General features: G+C 57.5%; 2 protein-coding genes across 3 annotated transcripts; both read right to left on the bottom strand.

The window, feature by feature from the left end:
• Positions 1-344: 344 nt before the first annotated feature.
• HSD17B7 (hydroxysteroid 17-beta dehydrogenase 7) lies at positions 345-5,525 on the bottom strand. Its single transcript, XM_086463153.1, has 9 exons — positions 5,491-5,525; positions 5,150-5,353; positions 4,948-5,040; positions 3,896-4,010; positions 3,183-3,377; positions 2,703-2,807; positions 1,582-1,638; positions 873-971; positions 345-464 (listed from the first exon to the last, which is right to left on the bottom strand). Exons 1-9 carry the CDS (start codon positions 5,523-5,525, stop codon positions 369-371), a joined length of 999 nt encoding a protein of 332 aa, XP_086319279.1. The 3' UTR covers positions 345-368.
• A 5,351-nt stretch (positions 5,526-10,876) lies between these two features.
• DDR2 (discoidin domain receptor tyrosine kinase 2) lies at positions 10,877-19,108 on the bottom strand. 2 transcript variants are annotated; one of them, XM_009953358.2, is made up of 16 exons: positions 19,024-19,108; positions 17,035-17,137; positions 16,682-16,913; positions 16,453-16,600; positions 16,170-16,275; positions 15,632-15,815; positions 15,315-15,558; positions 15,132-15,194; positions 14,860-14,990; positions 14,129-14,339; positions 13,396-13,619; positions 13,142-13,278; positions 12,538-12,729; positions 12,153-12,387; positions 11,469-11,618; positions 10,877-11,029 (listed from the first exon to the last, which is right to left on the bottom strand). In XM_009953358.2, the coding sequence occupies exons 1-16, from the start codon at positions 19,106-19,108 to the stop codon at positions 10,892-10,894; spliced, it is 2,583 nt and encodes an 860-aa protein (XP_009951660.1). In that variant the 3' UTR covers positions 10,877-10,891. The 2 variants fall into 2 exon arrangements, with proteins under 2 accessions (XP_009951660.1, XP_086318672.1); XM_086462546.1 differs by having other exon boundaries at positions 12,153-12,381.
• Positions 19,109-24,448: the final 5,340 nt, after the last annotated feature.

Below are 24,448 nucleotides of genomic sequence, written 5' to 3'. Positions count from 1 at the left end.
ATCCAAGATGCAGGGCAGCACCCCAGACTGCTGCCTCTCCTGCACTAAGCCAACTTTAAACCCTGTTTTGAAGCTGTTCCTGAACTGTGCACAATCCAGTCGTGTTTTTGCAAGACACTGCTTTGCAACTGCGTTAAGACACCTACTCTAGGTCTCCAGTTCTATATCAGAAAAATTTCCCATACCAAAAAGACTACGTATTTCTCTTCAGTTTTCACATTTCCATTTTCAGGAACTGTTCAGCTTCTGTCGAGAAGGAAGACAGGATCTGAAGTCACGTGCCTACAGAACAGCAGGCAACACAAATAGCACCAGAATGAAGAAAGCCCATGTTACCAACACAAGACTGTTATCCTATTGAGACTGGCTTAACTTAAGAGATCACTATATCTTTCTAGAATCTCCTTCTCCAGTTCCAACAGCTTTTGGTAAAATTTCTCAGCAGTTTCTTCATCCACATACATCTGGAAGACAATAAGAACAGCCCTGTGAGACCATCACCTTGGTGGCAGCCAGCACAGACACTGAGGACAGCTCTGGGGATAGGCAAGGTGCATCTCTAGAGCTTCTGCATTCACAGAGAGGAAACTAAAGACATCTATCACCAGGGAACAAGCCAGAACATATTTTTCATTACACACTCATCCTGTTCTAACCATCATCTCCACTGTCTTCCAGACTCCGGCCTAAGCCAGGAGTTACTCTAGGAAACCTCACAGATAATCCCACATCCCTCCTTGCTGCTCAGCATTCAACATGCATCTTGTTTCCACTCCAGCCACAGGGTGCCCTTGGCACCAACCCTTCCACGCAAGGCAGATGGCAGACCCCTAGCCAAGTCCCCTGCAGGAGGAGGCTGACATTCCATTTACCTTTCTGGGCTCCACATAGCTCTTCCCCAGTCCAGAAATACAGCTGTGGTATTTGACAAGGGCATCCAGGTGCTCTGGCTTCTGCTTGAACAGCCACACCTAGGAAGAAGAGCACAAACGTGTACGATCGAGCACACACTGCCCCAACCAAGCCTGCAGTCAAGGCCCCAACTGCCAATGGACACAGGAGGACACACCACAGGTGCTTTCAGCAAGCAGGGGAAGACTTGATATCTAGAGAAGAAGTTCCGAGCTGGCTTCTCTCAGCTGTGACCTACCCGAGCTAACAGTAAATCCTGTTTATGTCCCAGTGCTAAACCACTAAAGCAGTTCAACATGGCTGAACTTGCTCACTACTGTGCTTAAGCCATGATGTGCCCTGCATTACCCAACTCTGTCCCCTGTGCCTGCAGGTCTATGGCTGCTTGACTGCCAACAGGAACAGCAGCATTCTCCCCGAGATAGAAGGAATAGTGTTTTTCCAAAATCACTTCATTTTATGGGCATCGGATGAAGGGCATAAAGAATCACCTGGCAGATCAGCCCTGGTCACAGCTGGCCCTCCAGCACTCAGGGCTGTAAGCTCCTCAGGAGGAAATACAGCACTGACCCGCCAGCCTTGCTGAGAGGCTGTTTGTTCAAGCCAGCAGACCCTGGAAGAGCTACCCAGAAGGAAGGCATATTAAAAATCAAGTTGTAAACTACTTACATGAGCTTCCGCTCCATTATACGGTGTCAGAGTATAAGTTTTGGCAAAAAAACGGATCTGAGGGGAAGAGAAGTACATGACAGAATCTGGATTTGCGGCCCAAGGTTTCTTCAGCAAGCCCTCCACAGCCCAGCCACACCAGATTAATCTACCAGAAGTAGAAATACTCCTCAAAGTTGACTACAGGTAACACTGCACTCTTATTACTAAAGCATCCTTTTAACACCACAAACTGTTTTCTGGAACCACCCGCCAGATCAGGAAGCCTCACTCCATGCTCCCAGAGCTCACCCGCAAAGCAAGAGGCAACGGGCCACACATATGCTTTGCGGGCTCCTCTTCTTGAATGGTCTCAGGAGCACATACAGCAGGAGGCAGAGAGGATCTGCAACACTGCCGGTGTTGCAGGCAACAGAGAAGGCATTGCCTTTCCACTGCCAGGAGAAATGTGATCTGTCAGGATCAGCTCCTGCCAGCTGGGGCAGCTTAAGCAGAAAGGCCACTCTTGCAGCAAGAGCATCAAGGCTCAGAGCAGGAAGCCTTCAGGGACAGAACTGTGGTGAACCTGAAAAGCTGAAGCCCAGAGGAAGAAAGGCAAGGAAAGTTTTGGGAAAGCAGGGGAAGAGGCAACAGAGAGCATCAGGTTATTCCTTCCAGAGGGATGGAAAGAAGAGAGCAGGAGACACTGCCTTCTAGAGGCATGGAAAGAAGAACACTGAAAAATATAGGGTCTGTTACAGAAATGAACAGCATTTCAAAGCACGGGCCAAGTTCTGTCCTGAGCTCTGCTGCCACCAAAGTGATAGGGTTTCATAGGCCCACAGTAGGCTGGCAAACCTTCCAAGGGGAGTCTTGACAAATGCTGCTATGGCTAAAGGGCTGAACCCTGGCTCTATGCACAGTGCTGTCCAGCACCAAACCTCTGAATTCAGCTTGGAAATTGGTGCCCCAAGGTGCCAAAGGCAGGGTTTGCAGAGGGGCCAGCCTGCCCAATCCAATAGAAGGAAAAGCTGTATAGCAGCATGGGTAGCAAGGAGCCAGAAGCCCGCTGCACATCACTTCAGTGGAGTATACCAAAGCAGGGCTACCTCAACCCAAAACCAGCCAGAAGATCCACTTACCAACCACATGATGGGCATTAGCAGCTTCCACAGAAAAACTGGCAAAATTCTGTAGGTCATGTTACTCATAACAAGACCAGGACAAACAACACTGGAATACAAACCCTGCCGAGAAGAAACCCAAGTTAGTGTGCAAATATAGAACAGTTAGTTTAAGAATGGATCATACTCCTTCCCTCCTAGTACTTCTCAGCAAAGAAAATTCAGGTGAGTACAGAGACCAGCTAATAGCAGATGCTCTCCTCTCTAAAGCTACCAGAGCCAGACATTGCTTAGGTGTAGTGATTTCTGAGAGGTCCAAATTGGAGATGCTCATGTTAAAATCTGTGCCCACAGCAAGCTGTGTTTAGGTCTTACATGTGCATTAAAGAACATATCAGATTGCTATGAATGAATGCAACTAGGTAACAACAATGTAATGATAATTATAAATAGTCGGAGCTCATTAGGCTTCTTCAGACATGCAAACCCCGTCATCACCTGCTCATTAAATTTCCTGTTCAGAACCACACTTGTCAGGTCAGTAGCATATTTGGAGGAACTGTATGATTCCTGCCCCTTGGCATGCTGATAGTCAGAAAGGCTGAAGGCAGACTCCCTGGCATTGCTGGAAGAGGTCCAGATGAGTCGCGAGGGCTTTTCATTACCACAGAGTAGAGACTCAAGTTGACGAACCTGCAAAATAATTGTTAACTTATTTGACAGTGATTTTAAAGAGTTGCAGTATAGCTTTGCCGTTCTTAAAAGCCACGAGTTTATCTCAGCTTTCCTAGTCTTGGCCAATCTTCACTAGGCCAGCTGGAAGCAGCTGCTGCTCAAGTATAACCTCAGCCCAAGGTCCACCAGGAGCATTTACAAGCAGCCACCATTCCCTTACAGAGCTCATTTGAGCACCTCAGAATTTCACATAGCCCAGCTTTGGTATTCGCCCTGGACAGAAAGAACTACGTATGGCTTACTGACTGACTAGAGTAACCTCAAGATTATATTAACCCTTGCAACAATCATTACCACCATTTATTGCTATTTTAACAAAGCCCGAGACCTTTGCCCTGTCATTCCTATCTGCCAGGCTGCAGCCTGCACCAGTCTCTGAACCCGTAGGACAGAACGAATTAGTCAGAACCGCCTGTACCCATCCCTACCCACATCAACCACCAGACCAAGGGCTCAATCTTCATACACAGCCTCACCAGGACAAAGTGTCCAAAGAGGTTGGTAGCAAACACCTCCTGCAGTCCGTCTCCGTTAAGCCTGTCCGTCTGGGTCATTATGCCTTCTGCAGTAGTCAGCATGTGAAGCACCTTCCTGGAAGCAGAGGACAGAGGTGTTAGAGAGAAACACTGCAGGAAGGTATCTACTGCTCCCCCACTTCAGTTCTTGAAAAGTATCTCCCACCTCACAGGCTCCAGATAGCCTCTCCAGTTTCACCTCCAAGGGCTTTATTAATCCATGAAAAAAATGGCTGGAAAAAGTTCACACAGTTTCTCAGCACCTCTATTTGCAAGTGCCTCAATGCTGACTAGACTGGAGAAGGCTTGTCCCTTCCCTCGCTTCACCACAGTAAAGTACCATTAAAAGAAAGTCTTGCTCTTCCACTTCATGTTTAGACTACAAAATCAAGCTCTAGTATGGAGCTAAGACCTAAGGCCATGCCTAATCCTCATAAGGAAAGCAATCTAGCGTCTTATGTTCAACACCCCAACAACTGTATTAGAGACAATGCAAGTTTGCTCCCTAGCTCAAATTCCCCATGTTGCTTATAGAATAATGATACTTATCCCCACGGTGCTTCTAGAATAAACATCAATTATTAGCTTCACAAAATACCGTGATCCGCAGCTGAGAACAACTACAAAAACCTTTAGTGGAACAAAAACAACAGTAAGGAGACCCAGCAAGAGCAAACCACCTCCCCAACAACACACCAGTGCTTTTCACTCTGCCCCCAGTGCCAGGTGCCACAGGCTTTGGTTGAACCCTCGCCCTACCCTGGCACGAGCGGGCCCCGCACCAGGGCTTGGAAGCGGCACAGGGTGCCTCAGAGCACCTCAGCACTTCACCCAGCTGCCAAGCCCACCCCACGCAAGGCCACGCATCCCGCAGGGATGTGCTCCATGTCGTAGTGGGGAAAGGGAATAAAGTCTTCAGCCCCGGACACGAGGGCATGCCTTGGCCATGATGATGCTGCCAGCACCCCGTGCTCCCACGGACCAGACCCCGAAGTCCTCTCGACATCTCCTACCCGGTGAGGAGACCGTGCCAGAGCGCCTTGAAGTTCACGTGTGGGTTGGGCATGATCCCAGCGTTGAGGTAGACAAAGTCCAGGCGCTGAAACCTGCATGGGGAAGAGCACAGGGGTGAGGGGCGGAGGGTGAACAGGGGGGTCCGGTGAGGTGGAGGACGGACGGACGCGTTCGGCGGGGTGGGGGACGGAGCCCCGATACCTGCAGCGGAGCTCCCGGGCGGCACGCAGGACAGATGCCAGGTTGCCCAGGTCCACTTCCACTGTAGAGACCTGGGCGGCGGGGTGGGCGGCCAGGATGAGGTCCCGCGCGGCTTCGCTCTTCTCGGCGTTGCGGCAGGCGATGCAGAGATGGATGCGGCCATCCTCCTCCAGCAGCCGCCGGCAGAGCGCCAGCCCCACGCCGCTGCAACGGCACGCTGTCAGACACAGCGCCGCCGGGCCGGGCCGGGCCGGGCCGAGCCGAGCCGAGCCGCGGCAAGCCCGTCCCGCCCCGGCCGGCTCCCGTTATGGTCCCACGCCCGCCCGGTCCCCGCCGCTCACCCGCTAGCACCGGTCACCAGCACCACACGCTCCATCCCGGACTGCCCAGGCCGCCGCCTCCCCTCAGCACTATACGCGTTGCCCGCACGCGAAGCCCCGCCCCGCGGACCCAGCCAATCGGGACGCGCGGAGGGGGCGGGGACAGCGCCGCCGGTGGCGTGATGGTGGGCCGAGCGGAGGGGGAGGAGCGCGCTGGGGCCCGCCCCCTGGGCCCGCCGCGCCGTTCAGGCCCCGCCCCTGTAGTGCATGGCCCGCCCCCCCGTGCAGGCCACGCCTATTCCGCCGAGCTGCTCGGGTACCCCCTGCTTGCCTTGCCCTGCCTTGCCTTCCTTTGCCTTCCTTTGCTTTGCCTTGCCTTCCTTTTCCCCTGCCTTGCCTTCCTTTCCCCTGCCTTGCCTTCCTTTGCCCTGCCTTGCCTTCCTTTTCCCCTGCCTTGCCTTCCTTTGCCTTCCTTTGCTTTGCCTTGCCTTCCTTTGCTTTGCCTTGCCTTCCTTTGCTTTGCCTTGCCTTCCTTTTCCCCTGCCTTGCCTTCCTTTTCCCCTGCCTTGCCTTCCTTTTCCCCTGCCTTGCCTTCCTTTGCCCCTGCCTTGCCTTCCTTTGCCCCTGCCTTGCCTTCCTTTGCCCCTGCCTTGCCTTCCTTTGCCCTGCCTTGCCTTCCTTTGCCCCTGCCTTGCCTTCCTTTGCCCCTGCCTTGCCTTCCTTTGCCCTGCCTTGTCTTCCTTTGCCCCTGCCTTGCCTTCCTTTGCCCCTGCCTTGCCTTCCTTTGCCCTGCCTTGCCTTCCTTTCCCCTGCCTTGCCTTCCTTTTCCCCTGCCTTGCCTTCCTTTGCCTTCCTTTGCTTTGCCTTGCCTTCCTTTGCCCCTGCCTTGCCTTCCTTTGCCCCTGCCTTGCCTTCCTTTGCCCCTGCCTTGCCTTCCTTTGCCCCTGCCTTGCCTTCCTTTGCCCCTGCCTTGCCTTCCTTTGCCCTGCCTTGCCTTCCTTTGCCCCTGCCTTGCCTTCTTTTGCCCCTGCCTTGCCTTCCTTTGCCCCTGCCTTGCCTTACTTTGCCCTGCCTTGTCTTCCTTTGCCCCTGCCTTGCCTTCCTTTTCCCCTGCCTTGCCTTCCTTTGCCCTGCCTTGCCTTCCTTTGCCCTGCCTTGCCTTCCTTTTCCCCTGCCTTGCCTTCCTTTGCCTTCCTTTGCTTTGCCTTGCCTTCCTTTTCCCCTGCCTTGCCTTCCTTTCCCCTGCCTTGCCTTCCTTTTCCCCTGCCTTGCCTTCCTTTTCCCCTGCCTTGCCTTCCTTTTCCCCTGCCTTGCCTTCCTTTGCCCCTGCCTTGCCTTCCTTTGCCCCTGCCTTGCCTTCCTTTGCCCCTGCCTTGCCTTCCTTTGCCCTGCCTTGCCTTCCTTTGCCCCTGCCTTGCCTTCCTTTGCCCCTGCCTTGCCTTCCTTTGCCCTGCCTTGTCTTCCTTTGCCCCTGCCTTGCCTTCCTTTGCCCCTGCCTTGCCTTCCTTTGCCCTGCCTTGCCTTCCTTTCCCCTGCCTTGCCTTCCTTTTCCCCTGCCTTGCCTTCCTTTGCCTTCCTTTGCTTTGCCTTGCCTTCCTTTGCCCCTGCCTTGCCTTCCTTTGCCCCTGCCTTGCCTTCCTTTTCCCCTGCCTTGCCTTCCTTTGCCCCTGCCTTGCCTTCCTTTGCCCCTGCCTTGCCTTCCTTTGCCCTGCCTTGCCTTCCTTTGCCCCTGCCTTGCCTTCTTTTGCCCCTGCCTTGCCTTCCTTTGCCCCTGCCTTGCCTTCCTTTGCCCCTGCCTTGCCTTACTTTGCCCTGCCTTGTCTTCCTTTTCCCCTGCCTTGCCTTCCTTTTCCCCTGCCTTGCCTTCCTTTGCCCTGCCTTGCCTTCCTTTGCCCTGCCTTGCCTTCCTTTTCCCCTGCCTTGCCTTCCTTTGCCTTCCTTTGCTTTGCCTTGCCTTCCTTTTCCCCTGCCTTGCCTTCCTTTCCCCTGCCTTGCCTTCCTTTTCCCCTGCCTTGCCTTCCTTTGCCCTGCCTTGCCTTCCTTTGCCCCTGCCTTGCCTTCCTTTGCCCTGCCTTGCCTTCCTTTGCCCCTGCCTTGCCTTCCTTTTCCCCTGCCTTGCCTTCCTTTGCCTTGCCTGGCCTGGCCTGGCCTTCCCTTCCCTTCCCTTGCCTGGCCTGGCCTTGCCTTTGCCTTGCCGTAGGAGCCTGATGGAAGACGGTGAAGAGAGAGGGAGGGGTGAAGGCCCTCCCAAGCCTTCCAAAGAAATGTCTCAAACACTGGCAAAGTACCCTGAAACCGAAATGGTAGTCACGGGGTGGGTGATGTCGAATCTGGGTAACGCAGACCTTGTGCACGGCAAACTGCGAAGACAAACGCTTGCTTATTAGTGGAGGATGTGGCTGGAGGAGGGAGCCCTGTGGAGATGGGAGGTGGTTCTGCCCTGGCCCAACTGGTTTCTTGGCTGTTGTATCTGATGAATGACCTTTGCATATGTTAATGAAGATTAGCACTCATCCCTCCACCCAGATCATGCTACATATCACCTGGGAAGGAGGGAAACCTGGAACTAAGTAGTGGGGTGGGTTGTGCTGATACAGCGAATATAAAAGGGGGAGAGAAGTGACAGAAAACATGAAGAAAAAAGGAAGCACATACAGAAGAGCGCTTCTAGGAACCAGAGACACACCATCCAACCCCTGTTGTCTTGGCTGATGCTGGAACCAGGACTGGTGATCAATATCTCTCTCTTTCCTTATATCCATTTTGGATATTAAAAAAAAAAAAAAATATATATATATATACAGGAATAATTTTGAGCGAAATCTCTTGCCGAGTTGTTTGTTCGGGAGAACTCTTTTGCCAAGTCATTTGTTTCTTACAATTCCACCTCATTGCAAGTAAATTTACGATTTAAACGAGCCTCCGGAATAATTGTGGTTATTTTGGATTACCACACTGTGTATTAAAAAAGATCACCTTCCCCATGCCCACGGCATGGGATGGGACACTTGCCCTGCCCTGCCTTGCTTTGTCTCCCCTTACCTTGCCCTGCCCTGCCCTGCCCTGCCCTGCCCTGCCCTGCCCGCCCAGCAAAGACAAGCCCGCTGTGCTCCGCAGCTGCAGCAGGCAGGGTCCTGCCAGCAGCCATGGCACGCTCTGCCCTCCCATCCGTTGCCACACAGGCACCTTTTGCAGCCAAACAGAAACGCCGCTGGAGAGGTCTGGGCGCGCAGGTCCCGCCGGAGATCTCGGGTGCAGCCCTGCTCCTGGCGGGGCCGGTGTCACAGCTGGAGTGGGGGACAGACACACCACCCCCCCGCACCTCCCCAGGCGGTGGGGCTGCCCCCCAGGCACCCTGACATGCTATTTATCCCATGGCCGTGCGTGCCCCACGCAAGGTGTCTCAGGTTGGTGGGAGCTGTGGTGACCGTGGGGCGGACGTGCCCCTACCCAGCCCGGTGCTCCCAGCTCCCAGCTTGCTAAGGCAGGGCTGGGAGAGGCCACGACGCACCCTGAGCACCGAGAGAGCATCCGAGGGCAGAGGCAGACGGGTACCGATTACACGGCATGAACAAAGCCTGTCCTCGCTCCTGGTTTAGCCGCAGAGCGTCACGCTGCTGCAGGCTGTGCACTCAGCAGGGATGAGACCTTCTCTGTCGCAGCCAGAGGGACCACGCACGGGGAGACCAGCCAGCTCCTCTGCAGAGCACAGCCCACTGTCCCTGCCCTCCCCTCTCCCAGGCCCACTATCCCATCTCGATCCCTGCCAACATCTGGGGCTGACGTGGATGCCAAGACTCAAAGCACCCTCCCTGTCACCCATGGAGATGGGCAACTGGTGTGGGTCAACCAGCAGATCTCTTGAGCATCCTTCCTCCATCTCTTACACTGTTACCTGCATGCGCTCCCCCGAGCTCACCCCACACAGCATCTCAGGGCACATAGTGCAGCCCCAGAGCCCTCCAGCAGGCGGGTACTGGCCGGGCTCCCAAGGGTGCCCACAGAGGAAGCGAGATGCCTTCTGAAGTGCCGCAAGGAAACCGTGCAACCAGATTCACGTAGCAAGTGTCTCTTCAGCGGGTTTGCCCCTATACATAGGTGCATCTACTGAATATATATATGTCTTAGCAATATATACTGGAAACTGTGCCACACGTGACCTGATGGTGCTGAACTAATGCATACAGAAGTATGGAGGGGTCCATGTACCCTCTAAGTACAAAGTTCCTCCTGTCCAGCCGCAGGAGGATCCGATTTTGGGGCACAACAGATAACCTGCCGGGGCTCCTGGGGGGCACGCAGCTTTGGCGCCTGCCCAGTTTGCTCACAGTGCTGCCGGATCCAGGAGGATGGACTGGTACCAGATTGCCGTGGGATGGTCAGGGCAGCAGAGTCCAGCGCAGGAGCCCCAGCTGAGCTGCGATCCCCAGGCTGAGAGCCAGGAGAGCCGAGGTGCCCGCTGCTCCATGCCCACGGGTTGTTGGGGGCTTGGGCATCAGGCAGCAGCCAGTGAAAGCTCTGCTACGTGCATTCCTCTCATGGCAGGTGAAGATGCGGAAGGGGAAGATCTGGAGGTTTCCCCTTGGAGGTGAAATGTGCTAACATCCCACCGCTGTCTGCTGCGCAACACCCACAGGGCGTCCAAAATGCATTTCATGGGCAGTTGAGCAGCTCTGGAGTGGCGGTGGTCAGTGAGAGGTCCCCTTGGCACGCCTTTCGTCGGGGCTGGCATGCCTGCTCCTCCCCAGCTGACACAGAGGAGCCATGGCCGAGCACAGTGTCCACTCCAGCAGCCCAGCGAGGAGCCAGAAGTGCCATCAGGCTTTTTCCTGTGCAACCGGGGTCTGGCCAGCAGGGACAGGGCTTCCTGCCCCTCCATATGGCATGTCCAAAGCCCGAACTGTCCGGAGAGTTTTTGGTTTTGCCCTGTAGTTGCACAGGCCGCTGTGAGCTAGTGGCAACTCCCAGCTCTTCTTTGAGCAGGTAATGGCTGCCAGACGGTCCCTGCTCCAGCGGGCACATACCCGCACGCATCCCTTCCCCAGGCGCTTGCTCCACACACGGGCTCGGAGCTTCCTCATGGAGAAAGCCCAGCTGATGTTCCTCCCCTCTGACCCAGGGAGAGAAGCTGCTCTGTCCCAGTCATTGTCACCAAGAACACGCTCCATCAATAAATAACCCTCGTCTCAGCCTGTGTCACTCCTGGGCTTGGGTCACCAAGCAAGTGGGAGGTCCGAGTTGTCCCATGCCGTGGCTCTCCTTGCTGCCCTTGGGGTTTTTCTCTGAGGCTTCACTGTACAATGAGAACAAGACCAGCTGCCCAGGTTTTATTGCTAAGTCCGAGTGAAGTGGCTTCAGTTTGCGTATGGGGCTCCTCTGGGGATGGGGAGGGATTGGAACCGGGCTGGGAGGGATCTAAGGGTCATTCTTCACTGGCTGACTCTTGGAGAAGGCGATGGATGTCCTGGAAGGAGGGACGATCTTTAGTGTCCCGTCTCCAGCAGCTGAGCATTAGCTTATAGACTGAGTCGGGGCAAAGTGCAGGCTGGGGAAGGTAGGTCTTCAAAACAAAAGGCAAAGATGACAAAGGGAGAGAGTTACTGCCATGAAAACCAAAAAGCAAACCATGCCTGGAGAGCCCCATTTCTCCATGCACTGGGGCGGGGGGCTGTGCTGCTCTGTGTTCAGGGGCAAGGGCACCCCCAGGCAGCACAGTGGCAGGGCTAGGGGCACCTGCTCACGTGTCCCAGTCTGGCTACATGCCGGAGTGGGGTCAGTGGGCAAGCGGTGCCCAGGGCTGCGTAAAGTGCAGGGTTTGCAGTGCTGGGCCTTTCACCAGGACTCCTGCCCAGAGGAGTTCCTGTCCCATAACTCTTCCATAGCCAAGCTCCCTACTTGATCACCTTAAAGTCTTTCCCCAGGTCCCTGGTGTCCCAGGCACACCACTGCCTGTCCTGTCCCATCCCATCCTGTCCCATCCCATCCTGTCCCATCCCTACCTGTCGGCCCTGGTCCCGAAAAAACTCGCCAGTGTTTTCGATGACCTGCTCGTCGGACAGCTGGGAGTAGGGCTGCTCCCGGCAGAGCGTGAAGGTCTCCCACAGCGTCACGCCAAATGCCCACACGTCGCTGGCTGTCGTGAACTTGCCCTGGCCAGAGGGAGCAGAGCAGGGTGGGGCATGTGCATTACCCCTTCCTGCTCCATAAGCCCTACATGCCCAGGGTTCAAAACCTCTTTCTGGATTCTTCAGCTTCCAGATCTGGGCCCAGGGTGGCGGCTTGGTCCCACAGACCTGCCCTCTGCCTCGGGCCAGAATCTGGTGAGCTCCAGGTCTGGCTTGCAGAGACTCCTTTGAGAGCTGGGGCTTGTTTAGGACCCAGCTCCCTGTAAAGGTAAAAAATAACCCTGCTCCTTCTTCCAGGTCTGACCATGGCCAGGAGAAGATGTCACGCATCCCGCTCAAAGGCTAGGTGCCAGGACCCCAAAGATCACTGTAGTCCCCTCATCCCGCCTCAAAAAGCTGCTACTGCTCCTGCTTTCTGCATACTTCACCCCAAAGATGGTCTCCAGGGAGGAGAGACTTCCGTGTCCCTTCTGCCCACCCCCCAGCCTGAGGAAAAGAGGCTGCGAGCAGCCCCAGGGCCATGTCAGTGCCCACCAGAGGACCCCAGCACCCACATACCAGCAGGATGCTCTCCCAGGACATCCAGCGGATGGGGAGCACCGCCCGCCCCTGGATGCGGTAGTAGTCCCCGCTGTAGAGATTCCTGCTCATGCCGAAGTCGGCTATCTTGATGGTGTACTGCTTCCCCACCAGGCAGTTGCGTGTGGCCAGGTCTCGGTGCACGAAGTTGAGGGAGGAGAGGTATTTCATGCCAGAGGCGATCTGGGTGGCCATGAACCGCAGGTCACTGTAGCTGCAGGGAAGGGGGGGACACGGGAGAACTGAGGAGCTGGGAAGGATGGCAGCCAGGGGGTACACAGCCCCGAGCAGGGTGCCCCGCAGCCAGGAAGAGTGCCTAGGGCAGGAAGCCCTGCCTGCCCCTGCCTGTCCCAGGCGGTGCTACCTGACAGTGGGCGTGTGGCCGGTGGGGGGGCTGCCTGCCTGCTGGCGGGACAGGAACTGGTTGAGGTCTCCGTTCTCCATGTACTCGGTGATCATGCACAGCGGGTCGTCCGCGATGCACACTGCCAGCAGCCGGATGATATTGGGGTCCTTCAGCCGCGACATGATCTTGATTTCCTTCAGAAAATCATTCCTTTCCGGAACAGAAACCACACGGATCGCATAGACAGACCCACAGGGGCATGGAGGTGTGCACGGACCAGCCAAGTGTGTCACCCACCCACCCAAGCCTCGCGGGGGATCTGTGGGTTCCCTCCCCTGGGAAGAAAAAGCCGTGAAAGGGAGCTCAGGGCTGATCCACACACGGCTGCAGAGTGGACTCGATGGGTAAATGGAGCACTGGGGAGTTGGTTAGGACCAGCAAGGACCAAGAGTTCAGAATCATGGCAGCCCAGCATAGCCAGACAGCTCAGACATGTGGTCCTCACAGCTGCACTGAGCACCTGCCTGCTGGAGGCAGGGGATGCTTTCCAAGCATCCTGGCTGCCCTGGAGGGCTCTATGTGGGGGGCAATTCTGGGGCATGTGCACCCCCTGGCCCTGTACCTGGCATTCTTGTTGGCATCTGCTCGCAGCATCTTCACAGCCACCAGCACAGGGCAGTTGGAGCTGGCATCCAACCCCTCCAGGGCAAAGTCCTTGCCTGTGAACTTCTCCATCCCTTCCACTTCGCAGAGATGAACCTGGAGGGGGGCAGGGGGCAGCCATTAACTCCACTGACTGACAGCCTCCCCTGGCCCTCGTGAACTGGGAAGAGCCTTGCCCAAGACATGCTCCAAGCAGGTCCATCTCCCACTTACCTCCCCAAACTGGCCTTCTCCCAGCTTCTCCTTGAAGGTCAGCAGCTTCCTGGGGAACTCCTCAACGGCCACGTCCTTGCCGGAGAGCAGGTCCATGGTGAGGGCTGGCACTGAGTAGGTGTTGCCGCCTGTCACGCCCTGCAGGTTTACGATGTCGGCCTCAGCGTAGTGGGGGACGCCCTCAGGGACACTGGCTTGGGATGGCTTCACAGGGCCACTGCAGCCTGGTGGTGGACAACAGCAGGGACAGCCCTGCCATGGGTGTTCTGCCCTCTGCTCCCCAGCACCCGCTCACACTCCAGCCACCAGATTCTCCATCCGTCCTCCCCAGAGCCCCTGCACTACCCTGTCACGACTGGGCTCCTGCAGACATCTCAGGTTTCTCCGCTCCTTCCCCATCACTGACAAATGCACCAACCCAGCTCCAAGCATCAGATGAACAGAGATCATTGCCCAATCTCTGAATGACCGAGGAAGAGATGCCAGAGCATCCCAAGGACAGTGGTGGGGACACAGCTCAGCCTGGTGGTGGACACCGATGACAGCTCTCGATCACAGCTTTTGTGTGGCCTCCAAGCGGGATGTGCGGGACCTTGTGCCACCTCCCTCCCCCCTGCCCCCTCTGTGCCAAAATGTTTGGAGATTGGCCAAAATCTGGGGCTGGGGAGAGGAGACTGCTGCAGGCTCGATGAGTGGTAGATGGTTTTAAGAGGCAGGGTGTCCCAGCTCTCACCTGTGTCCTCCTCCCCTGGGGTGAACTCGGGCAGCTTGCGGATCAGGCGGGAGGGCTCCTGGTAGTCAGGTCCCAGGGGGAATATGCGGTCATAGGTGGAGCTGGACTCCTGCTCGCTGGAGGAGGAGGAGCGGTTGTGATTGAACATGCTGGATTCGCTGGGCAGGGAGAGGCTGACGGTCATTTCATCATCCAGCATCCTCCGTGACGCCTGTGAGAGGGAGTCAAGGGAGCAGAGAGCTGGGACAAGGGGTCCCTGCAGCACTGGCACAACAGGGTCTCCTGTGCTCCATGGCACCATGGCCATGCCCAGCCCCAAGCCTCCCTCTCTGGTGCCCTGTCCCAGGGCTGCAGCACCTGCCTGGAGAAGACATTTGTCCTCATGTCCCCTGCTTCTATCGTCTGCCTCTATGGAGAAGAGTTTGGCTCCATCATCTCTGTGACTGCTCTCAGTTAGCCAGGGGCTGCAGTGAGACCCTGTTGGGCTCCTCTTCCCCAGCCCAGCTTCAGGGAAGAGGGATGAACAAGCAGGCAGGTCCCAAAGTCTCTGCCCTGCTCAGATAAATTCCCTTGGCTGGGAGATGGGTGCAAATTACAGCCTTCCCAAGGAGGGGAAGGGACCATCAGCCGCCCCATGAGTCTGCATTCTCTGTGCTGAGCTCCTAGAAGAACCTGCCTGGGATGAGCCCACTGCCCCAGGGCACCTTGCCAGCCACCCTGCACTTGCTCACCTTCTCCAGCATCTTCTGCCAGAACTGCCGCCACAGTATGATGACAATGATGGCCACGAGGATGAAGATGATTGCCACCAGGCACCCGATCAGGATGCGCGTGTTGCTGTCATCTACCTTGAGCGTGGGGTCTGGCAGGAGAAGGGGACAGCAAGAGCCAGTCACGCTGGGGCATGGGGAGAACCCCTGCCCCTTTCCTCCATCGGATGGGGCAGAGCCCCCCAGGGCGTCTCTCCACCCATCTCAGGGCTACATGCTTTTTGATGCCTTACCATAAGTGGTGGGGACCATAGGCATCTCGGGGGGTGGCAGGGAGTTGTTGTACATGGCTGCATCTGGCAAGGGAGAAGAGGAGAGCATCAGGGTGGGGGGCATGGGTGCCCCACAGCCCCACTCCCTCCTTGAAACCCCTCCCAGGAGGGTCCTGTTCCCGCAGGGCTTGTAGCAGTGGGTACCCGACTGGAAGGTGATCTCGCTGAACATCATCCAGGCGTCGGCGAAGTAGTACTGACACTTGATGGCACTGGCCATGCGGTGGAGTAGGGGCACAGTGACGAAGCGGGCGCTGGGGTTCACATCGTCCAGCACCAGCACCGAGGAGACAGCACTGGGCTCCCACTCACTGGTGTCGGCGCGGAAGTAGCACTGCACCTCCTTGAAGATCTTCACCCCTTTGGCAAACATGTTGTTGCAGTGGACCTGTGGGGCAGCCTGTCAGCACAGCCACGGTGGGGGACAGGGAACAGGGGGCAGGGTCGGTGGGTACACGGACCTTCATGGCGGTGAAGTTCCTGATGCGGTCGAACTCGAAGGTGATCTCCACATAGCCACCAGCGGTGCTCTCGTTGCGCCAGCCGACGTAGTCGTAGCCCGGCCAGACATGGTACTCGTGGGTCTGCGTGAAGTCATCCAGGCCCGACACCCCGTCCGTCAGCTGGCCCAGGCCCTCTGTCATGCTGGCACATGCGAGGGGGGAAAGGGAGCGTGAAGAAGAAATTCAGGAGGGGTTTTTGTTCTTGATATTCTCATTCCTCTTTATATTCTCTCTAGAAAAGGCTGCAGGATGCTGAACAAGCAGTGCAGTTAGCGTAAATCCAAGAGAAGGGCTGAGGGTGCTTTCCCCATCACGCTGACCCCATCATGATGTACAGCCTCCCAGAGCTGGCCGTGCCCCCTACTTCAGGGAGACCCCAAGTATTTGCTTTGCTGATGATCAGCACATCAGCCTGCAAATGCAGGGAAGAAACACCCCCATCCCCCTCTTGCTCGGCACGGTGCCCATGACGTGCACAAGCCCACCCAGTCCTCACCTGTAACCAAATGCCCCGTCGTACACCGAGTCGTTCAGGTAGATGACGGTGCCCCCGGGAAGGACGAGCTGCTGCCCGGCTGGCGCATTGTAGGACACCAGCCCGTCTGCAGGGAGCGGAGAGTGAGCGGCTGCCCATGCCAGACACCCAGTTGCTGGTGATCCCCGCCCAGCCCTGGAGTGCTGCGAGCCCCCAGCAGGACAGACAGCCCCCCCCGTGGGATGGGCAGTCCCCCAGCCAAACTCTGGGGACACAGGGAAGGGCACAGGACTGCACCACCCACCCAGCCAGACGCAGCCGTACAGCTCCACGCGCAGGCAGACGTTCATGGAGTGGTCAGTGACGGGGATGAAGCGGACAAAGCGGGCAATGAGGGGCGGCTCCAGGTCCTTGAGGACGATGTCGTAGGGGTTGGTGTTTCCATCCAGCACCTAGGGAGAGAGAAGCACAGTGGGGATGGGCAGGTGTACCCCCCCACCGCCACCCAGTGCAGCCCCTGCCCGTCTCCTCACCTGCTTCCCATGCCGGTTCCTCCAGGAGATCCAGCGGGTGCCATCCCGGCTGTAGTTGATCTTATACATGGGGGCAAACTCATTGCCATGGCCCCCAGCATGGCGCCCCTGGGTGCCCACCAGCGTGATGAAGTGGAGTGCGCGCAGGTCGATCTGCAGGAACTCCTTCAGGTCGTCAGGCTCCACCGGGATCTCGGGGCACCAGGCGCCATCACCGTCCTCCGAGTCCAGCCTGCAGTTCGCAGCAGAGGAGCTGTTTGCAGGAGGCCAAAGCTGGCCCTGTGCCCCCCTTCTGCCCCTCCGTGGCAGCCCAGACCCTGCTGCGGCTGTCACAGGAGGGTCCCCACACTCACCGTCCATACTTGGCAGCTGTAGACTCAGACCACTGGCTGGAGGCTGAGATATCCTCATCGGGGATGTGCCCGCCCGACATTCCCAAGGGGTACCGGCACACCGCTGCAATGAGACCGGCGGGGCGCTGAGCAGGCATCCCTCCTCACCCCCCCAGCTGAGATACATGCTGAAATATGGCATAGCACTGCCGAGGCTGGAGCACATCCACACTGGCGCAGTGCTCGCCGTCTCTCTGGCTTACAGAGTGGGGACGAAGCACGATGGGACGGTCCTGCACAGGCAGACACCTGCCCAGGCAAATGGAGCCACTGGCCAGGAGTGGATGCCAGCCCAGATCAAAGTGAAGCCAGAAGCAAGGGGACACAGTGCTCCAAGGGCTGATGGACACACATGATCCCCATCCCTGGAGATTCTTTCAGCTGCGGCGGAGGGAGAGCCCATGGGCTGGCACTACTGTCTTCACACTCCTCCTTCTGGAGGCACCCAGAGGGCTCACTCCAGCAGGTGCTTGCCCAAAACCCACCCCAACCTGTTCTCAGCCACACTGCCACACTGCTCCCCCTGCTCGCCTGGGGAAACAAGCAACAAAGGCAGGCGCTCGCCCTCCCCGCTGGCCCCGTGGCTCCCATCACCAGCCCGGCTCCCTCCCCAGCTGCGAGTGGAAAAGTACCCGGGGTGGCAGGCAGGCTGCATCCCTGAGTGACAACTGGCTCCCCCAGCACCGCATCCACACTGCTTCCCAGGAGTTATTTTTTCACGCCCGGCTGCCAAGAGAGCTCCTGAAAGGCCAGCTTGTTTGGCTGTGTTTACTGTCTGGCCGCTGGCTCCAGCCCACAGCTCTCCCTCCGCACGCCACCCCGAGCAAACACCCGCACCGAGGTGGCAGGGCCCAGGTGAGGATGCAGTGCCGGGGCCACCTCCTGTCCCCATGGCCTCCAGCTCGCCTGGTGCTGCGCCAACAAGGAGCCTGCGCCCCAGCGTGCGACACCGCCTGGCAGCCGACTCCTGTCGCCAGGTCCCCGCACCACAGGCACCATCTCCTGCATCCGACAGAGGGATGGGCACATCTTCAGCATGAGCACTGGCACAGTGAGGGAGCATCTCTTCTTGTCTCCAGCTCTCCCCCTTGCAATGCTCTCCAGAGTGCAGGTCCCACTGAATTCCCGTTTAATTCTTGACAAACATGGAGCCAGCCCAGCTCCTTTGCCCTAGGCAGTAACCACCCTGGCCAGGCAAAGCCAACACTGCCAGCCCTGGATGGCTGCAAAAGAAACAGGATTGCTTCCCTAAGCACCGTGCAACCTCCAGGAAAGACCCAACAAACTCTTCCCACGGATGGAAGAAGTCTTTGAAGGGCCTTGTTACAGGGATGTCTCAGGGAAACCCTGACGCGCTGGAGGAGCCTGGGCTCTGTGTCCATCCCTGCCACGCAGGAGGGGGCTGAGCTCTGCAGAAACAACCATTTAAACACACTTCTCTCACTGACATCCAGTGTTGTGGTTTCTGAGTAGAAGCCAGGCACCTAGTCAAGTCGCTTTACTAAAGCCAACCTTGGTTTGCTGCAAAACCACCAAAGAAAGCACGTCCCAGTGGCAGTAAACAATACCCTGGTGCCTTGCCTTCCACACGCCACAGCCTAAAAACAGAGTGGGCTTGATGGAGAAGGGTCCCACTCAGAGCCTGGGACTCCAGCTGCAGCACTTTGCTCATAGCCCAATGCCCCACCAACCTGTCAGTGCCAGGACAGGCGCCTGTGGCACATGGAGGATGCTTTCTGGGTCACTAGTGGTGGCCGAGCCACGTGCAGGACAGCAGAGTGCCCAGGCAGGCGTGGGCTTAGGGGGCCATCACACACAGCTTGCAAACCTGGGAAAGTCCCAGAGATGGTGGGGATGATGTGAGCCCAAGCTTGGTCACCCTGGCAGGAGCACAGCCCAGGGAAACACACCTCACAGCTCTTGCAGCCACCTCGTCCCCTTCTCACTTACCAGGGTTGACCTGGGCTTTTGCAGCCTGCAGGATGTGCAGCAGCAGCAGCAGGAGGAGCAGGGCTGGTCTGGGGGTGGCCGGCATGTCAGCAGTCCTGCAGAGACAGAGCCGGGACTCGTCACGCTGAGGCAGCTGAGCCACGCAGAAATGCCCGTCCCATTTGGGGCAGCCAGCTGAGGACGGGAGGGCTTCCCCTACATGAGCCCTTGTGTCCCCACCTCAGCCTTGGAGGAGGAGCAGATCTATGATGGTGGTCGAAGGGGTCCCAGTGTGCCATCCCCTCTGCCACCACACCCCAAGAGCCATGGCATCATGGTGCCGTGCTGACACAGCCCTGGCGCCGACAGGTAATGTGGCCCTGCTGTGTCGCTGGAGCCAGCAGCATAAAACGGCCACAGGACCCACAGGGAATTCCCAGGGCTCTGCTTGGGGCCAGCGCCACCCAGCTCCACCAACGGGCAGAAAGGCTCCGGCTGGGCCGCCCGCCCTCGGATGTCTTTGAAAGCAAGACGTTGCTCAACCCCGCCATATAACAATATAATAGCACATTGCAACACACATTTTCCCTGCCTTCTGGCTTGGGAGAGATAATAGCAGATAATCACCCGAGATTTACAGCGTATTTTTTGTGACAGTTGTCTATCACGAAGCAGACCTTGGGGTCATGGGTGACACAAAGGTGTGACAGAGGGCATGGGAGCCAGCTTTCACTCGCTGTCTCCTGGGGAGCATGGCATGGAGGGGACCTGGGGATCCTGGCAATGGGGCTCGGGCTGCAGCAAGTGGAGAAAAAGGGCAGGTGCTGGTGGGGCTCCTCAGAGCAGGCTGCAGCCCACGGCACGAGGGGACCCCCCCTGGGCCCAACCCCAGGACGTGCCTGCCCTCTGAGTCAGTGCTGCCGCCACAGCCACTTCGCAGGGCAGCGGCCATCACCCTGGCTCTGGCTAACCCTCGGCTGCCAGGAACCCCCAGAGCCCAAGCAGCTCCTGCTGTGCCTGTGCACCTCTGGGGAACACCACGCCGGGGGCTGCACCAGGGACACCTCTAAACATCACCATCCCTGCTGCAAGCTCCCTGGGCTCCCCCTCCCCTTATTTGCCAAGGAGACGTTTGTCTTCCTGGGACAGCCCTCCACACATGCGCTGGATGCAGAATACACCTCTTTTTATTAAAAAAGGCTATTTTAATCTAGTTTACATGCACATTAACCTTTGCAAGAAAAACTTATGAACCTGGGGGTTAAAGGGACTGTAGCTCCTGGCCAAATGGGGCCTGCCTGCACTGGGGTGCTGCGGTAAATCCCAGCTGAGTCCCACCATACCAGGGATGGTTGGGCTGGGCTGGCGGGCACCTGAGCTGGCCCAACAGCAGTGACCCCGTGGGTGGGTGCCTGGTTGTGTCCGTGTACACACCCCACACGGGGACCTGCAGCCTTGTCCCCACCCCCAAGAGAAAGCCCAAACTCACCCTGAACCAGCTGCCACATGGCAGATGCCCCCATCCTGCAGAGCCCAGCTGGGAGGTGCTGGATACAGCCCTGCTTGCTGGCAAATCCAGGGCTTGGCACGGCAGGAGTGAAGCAGGCATGCTGTGACTGTGCCAGCACCCAAGGGGAGTGCAAAGCCCTGGGAACTGCCACCCAGACCCTGCTAGAGGCTCTCTGCACCCAGATGCTGAATTGCCCATGGGTCTCTGCTAAACACCGTGAGCTCAGCAGGAGGTACAAACAAATGCCTGGACTTAGGGTGATTTTTTTCCCCCCATTTTTTTCAATTTTTTTTGAAAAGTCACATAATGTTGTTGCTTTTTTTTCCTGTTCCCAGCTGGGAAAGTTTAGTTAGTTGCAACTACCTCGGCTGCAACTGGGAATTTCAGCTGCATCCCTGAGAGGCGCCCATGAGGCTCCTGTGTTTGATGATGGCCAGTTCCCCTAACATTAAATTCTCAATTTCCTTCTGCATTCCAAAAAACATCCAGGGATATTTTTTCCCACTATTCTTTCAGGCTGAGTAAACTCTTTAAGCATCAGGATACCAGATGCCATAATCTCCTGCAGGGAATGCATTTACATTTAGTCTAATACAGGGAAATCACCCCCACACAGCCGTTGTGAAGTGCTCATCTCTCCTTAGGGGAGCAGGGCTGGGGGACAGCGGGGAGACGGTGACTCAGGCACCAAGGCTGGGAGCTAAGGGACACACGGTCAAACTGGCTGAGCAGTACTGGCAACCCAGCTGGAAATCATTTTTGTTCCACCAGCCCTGCAAATGAGATGGCTTTGCAACAATTCATCTGAAAATGTTTGCCGAAAATTTTCAATCACTGGAAATTTTTAGTGCAGAGAATTGTTGGAGCTCCTCCCTGGCGTCACCCAGGCTTGGGAGCTCCCCTTGGCTGATGCTTTTTTTTTTTTTTTTTCCCTCCCCTTTTTATGCTCCCGTCTCTTATTCTACTGAAATAACCAGGGAAAATTAGCCAGGGAAAAAAAAAAATCCACATTTGTTTAGAGACAAACACCACCCAAGCCATGGTCCCTCTTGCCCTCAGCCTACACCAGCTGGTGAAGCCCCCAGCTCGCTTCCCAGGTGGGCACCACCGTCCTCGGTGGCACCAGAGGAGCATCGGCCGTAGGGAGGGGGCTTCGATGGCAGCAGCCCGTACCCCCTGCACATGCCAGGTCCTGGACACGAGTCTCCCATGGCTGCCAGGGGTCCTGTTGCAGAACCCCCGTCCTCACACGGGGCCAGGGGCTCCCCTCCTGCTGGGATAGCGGATGGGTGGGACGCGTCAAGGCCATGCTGGAAGGAGCAACCCTGAGCAGCGAGAGGCTCCCTGTGACCCTGGACCATGACCCCAAGCATGAGGTGTTTTGGTAAGGGGCTTCGGGACCCCCGCCCCGGCTGGCACTACAACCCCCAGCATGCTATGCCGCCGGCGCAGCCTCGACAGGAGTGAAGTGCAGCATGCCGGGACCCGTAGTCCTCCTCCCCTCCAAAAATGCCATTTTAGACCTTCTCTGGGCTGGATGCAGCCCCATTTTCTGCAGTGGGAAGCACCTCACCAGCCGCAGGCTGGCTGGCTCAGCCAGGGGCATCATAGCCATACAGGGTGCAAGGAGCTCCAGCATGTCCCCGCGGCTGTCATGGAGAGACCTGCCAGCAGCACAGCCCATGGCCATGGGGGCCTGGGGACATGGTCTTGCGGGTACCGCACCCAGCAAGCACTCCCCACCGGCTGAAAACTCGCAGCCCTCCTCCTCGCTCCGTGCCACGGCGCGCGGCATCACCCTGCCACGGCGCGCGGCATCGCCCCGCCACGGCGCGCGGCTGCGAAGCGTCGCTCTGCCGCGGCGCAGGGCTGAGAAACCACAAGCAAGAACCCAGCACCAGGATGGGGGACAGGATGCTCAGGAGCATCAAACTGATGCCCCTGTGTCCCCTCCCCAGTGTGACCTGGTGCCTGGCTGGAGGACCCTGGGGACAGCGGGGCCTCTTTGGCTGGCCAGCACCGCTGCCGGCTCTGCCAACAGACACACAGGCGGGAGCTGAGGAGGGACACCAGGAAACGCTGGCCTGGCACGAGGTGCTGGGGGAAATGCTGACAGTGGGGGGAAAAAAAAAATGGAGAGAAGGGGCCAAATGTCACCTCTTTGGGTGGGGATGCTGCCCTGCTACTGCCTCAGCCCCTTCCGAGGCAGACCCGCACCCCGGCCTCTGTGCCCGGGCTCCACCAAGGAGCATGGCTGACCCTACATCCCCCCAAAATCCCAAGCCTAGCAGGGGCAAACACCTCCCCACACACCCAAAAGTGACTCACCGGAGTGGGGAGGCCACAGCGGGCGGGCTCGTAGCCCCTCGCCCAGGCCGGGGGAGCCAGGCGAGGAGCGAACTTTCCCGGGCTGATGCAAGATGCCTCTGGGAGCGAGTTCGCATTCTGCGGATTCCTGGGAGCCGGCCAGAAATCCCACAATCCTACATCTTGCACATTTGGTTTCAATTAGGGAGCAGAGAGGGGGAGCCAGTCACCAATCCAGGCTGGCTTTTCGGCAGAGGTTATTTTCCTCAGCCCAAGGGAATGTGTGCAAAGCTATAATTTACAGCAAAACCCATTCATAGCGGGAGAGAAAAAAATAAAAAAAAAAATCTCCACAGCCAGCGACGGAACTTAAAGCAATAGGCAGCGTTTTGCTTTCCGGCGCTCGCCCTCACAGCTGTGGGACAGCACAAGTGTCCAGGGCCCTCCTCCTGTACCAACGGGGTACAGGGGCCAGGCGGGACACCCCCAAAATGCAGGTGATGGAGACACTTCACGAGGCCCCACTGCTGGCCCAGAGGGTCCCACAGGGTCTGCCCCTGTGGGAAGGGTGCCGGGCTCCTGCGCGGGCACGCACAGCCAGGCCACCGGCCGGAGAGCTGACCTGCCCCAGCACGTGGCGCGGAAGAAGTGCTCCGGCTGCTCCCCAAGCTGCACGCTGAGCTCGGGGTTTTACATCATTTCCCGGCACTAGCTTGGCATTGCGGCCGCCAACTACGCAACGCGGCACAGAGAAAATAATAATAAGTCACTCGTTTAATTTTTGTGCGATAGCTAAAAATGCAATTAAATCATTGTTTTTTAAATGAAAACTTTTTTCAGACTAGTGTTTTGGATGTATATTATGCCAGCACCCACACTGCTGTGGGAGGGAAGCAGCACCCCCGGCAGCAGGCCAGCAGCTCCCAAAAAGCACTCCCATCCCGCAGGGCACCCCACAGCCCCAGGGCTGCAGCCTTGCTCCTAAACCAACCTCCTTGCCAGCCTCTGAGCTTGTCTGCTCCTCAGACAAGCAAACCGAGTCCCGAGCAGCAAAAGCCATCCACCACATGGCAGGATGCCAGTGACAGGCCAAGGACCCTTGCCACTGCCACCAGTGCCAGCCCAGCCATGGGTGCAGCGAGAGGTGTGCTCCAGGGCAAGGCAGAGCACCCGAGCTACCGCTGGGCTGGCAGGGAGGAGGCTAGCGCGGTGCCTGTTGCAGGGCTCTGCACCGTGCCACGTACGTGCACGCTGGCACAAACGCCGGCCGGCTCAGCTCACCTCCTGCTACCTGGAATTGGCACTCAAATAACTTGGCAGAGGCCGGTGCTGCGTCACTCTATCCCAGGACCTAATGCAAAGGTGTTAGTGTGCAAACAGAGATAAAAAGCCAAAGCAAACACCTCCCCTCCCCCCTGCCACAGAGCCCAGGGAGCCAGCTGGAGCAGCAATCCTCCCGGGGCTCACTGTGCGGCCCCTCACTCCTGCTCGGCACTGGTCCTGGGGCCACGTGCATCCCCCCAACGTGGGCCACGCTGTGCTCTGGCTGCTGCCCGCCCCATGCCAAGGAGGAGCAGCTTCGAGGGAACCCACCTGCTCCCTGAGGAACAGAGATGTCCCTTTCCCACA

Source organism: Leptosomus discolor, chromosome 3, assembly GCF_034619465.1.
Source record: "Leptosomus discolor isolate bLepDis1 chromosome 3, bLepDis1.hap2, whole genome shotgun sequence".
Taxonomy (NCBI): domain Eukaryota; kingdom Metazoa; phylum Chordata; class Aves; order Leptosomiformes; family Leptosomidae; genus Leptosomus; species Leptosomus discolor.
The sequence above is the reverse complement of the archived record's forward strand: the minus strand, read 5'-3'. Positions and strand labels throughout refer to the sequence as shown.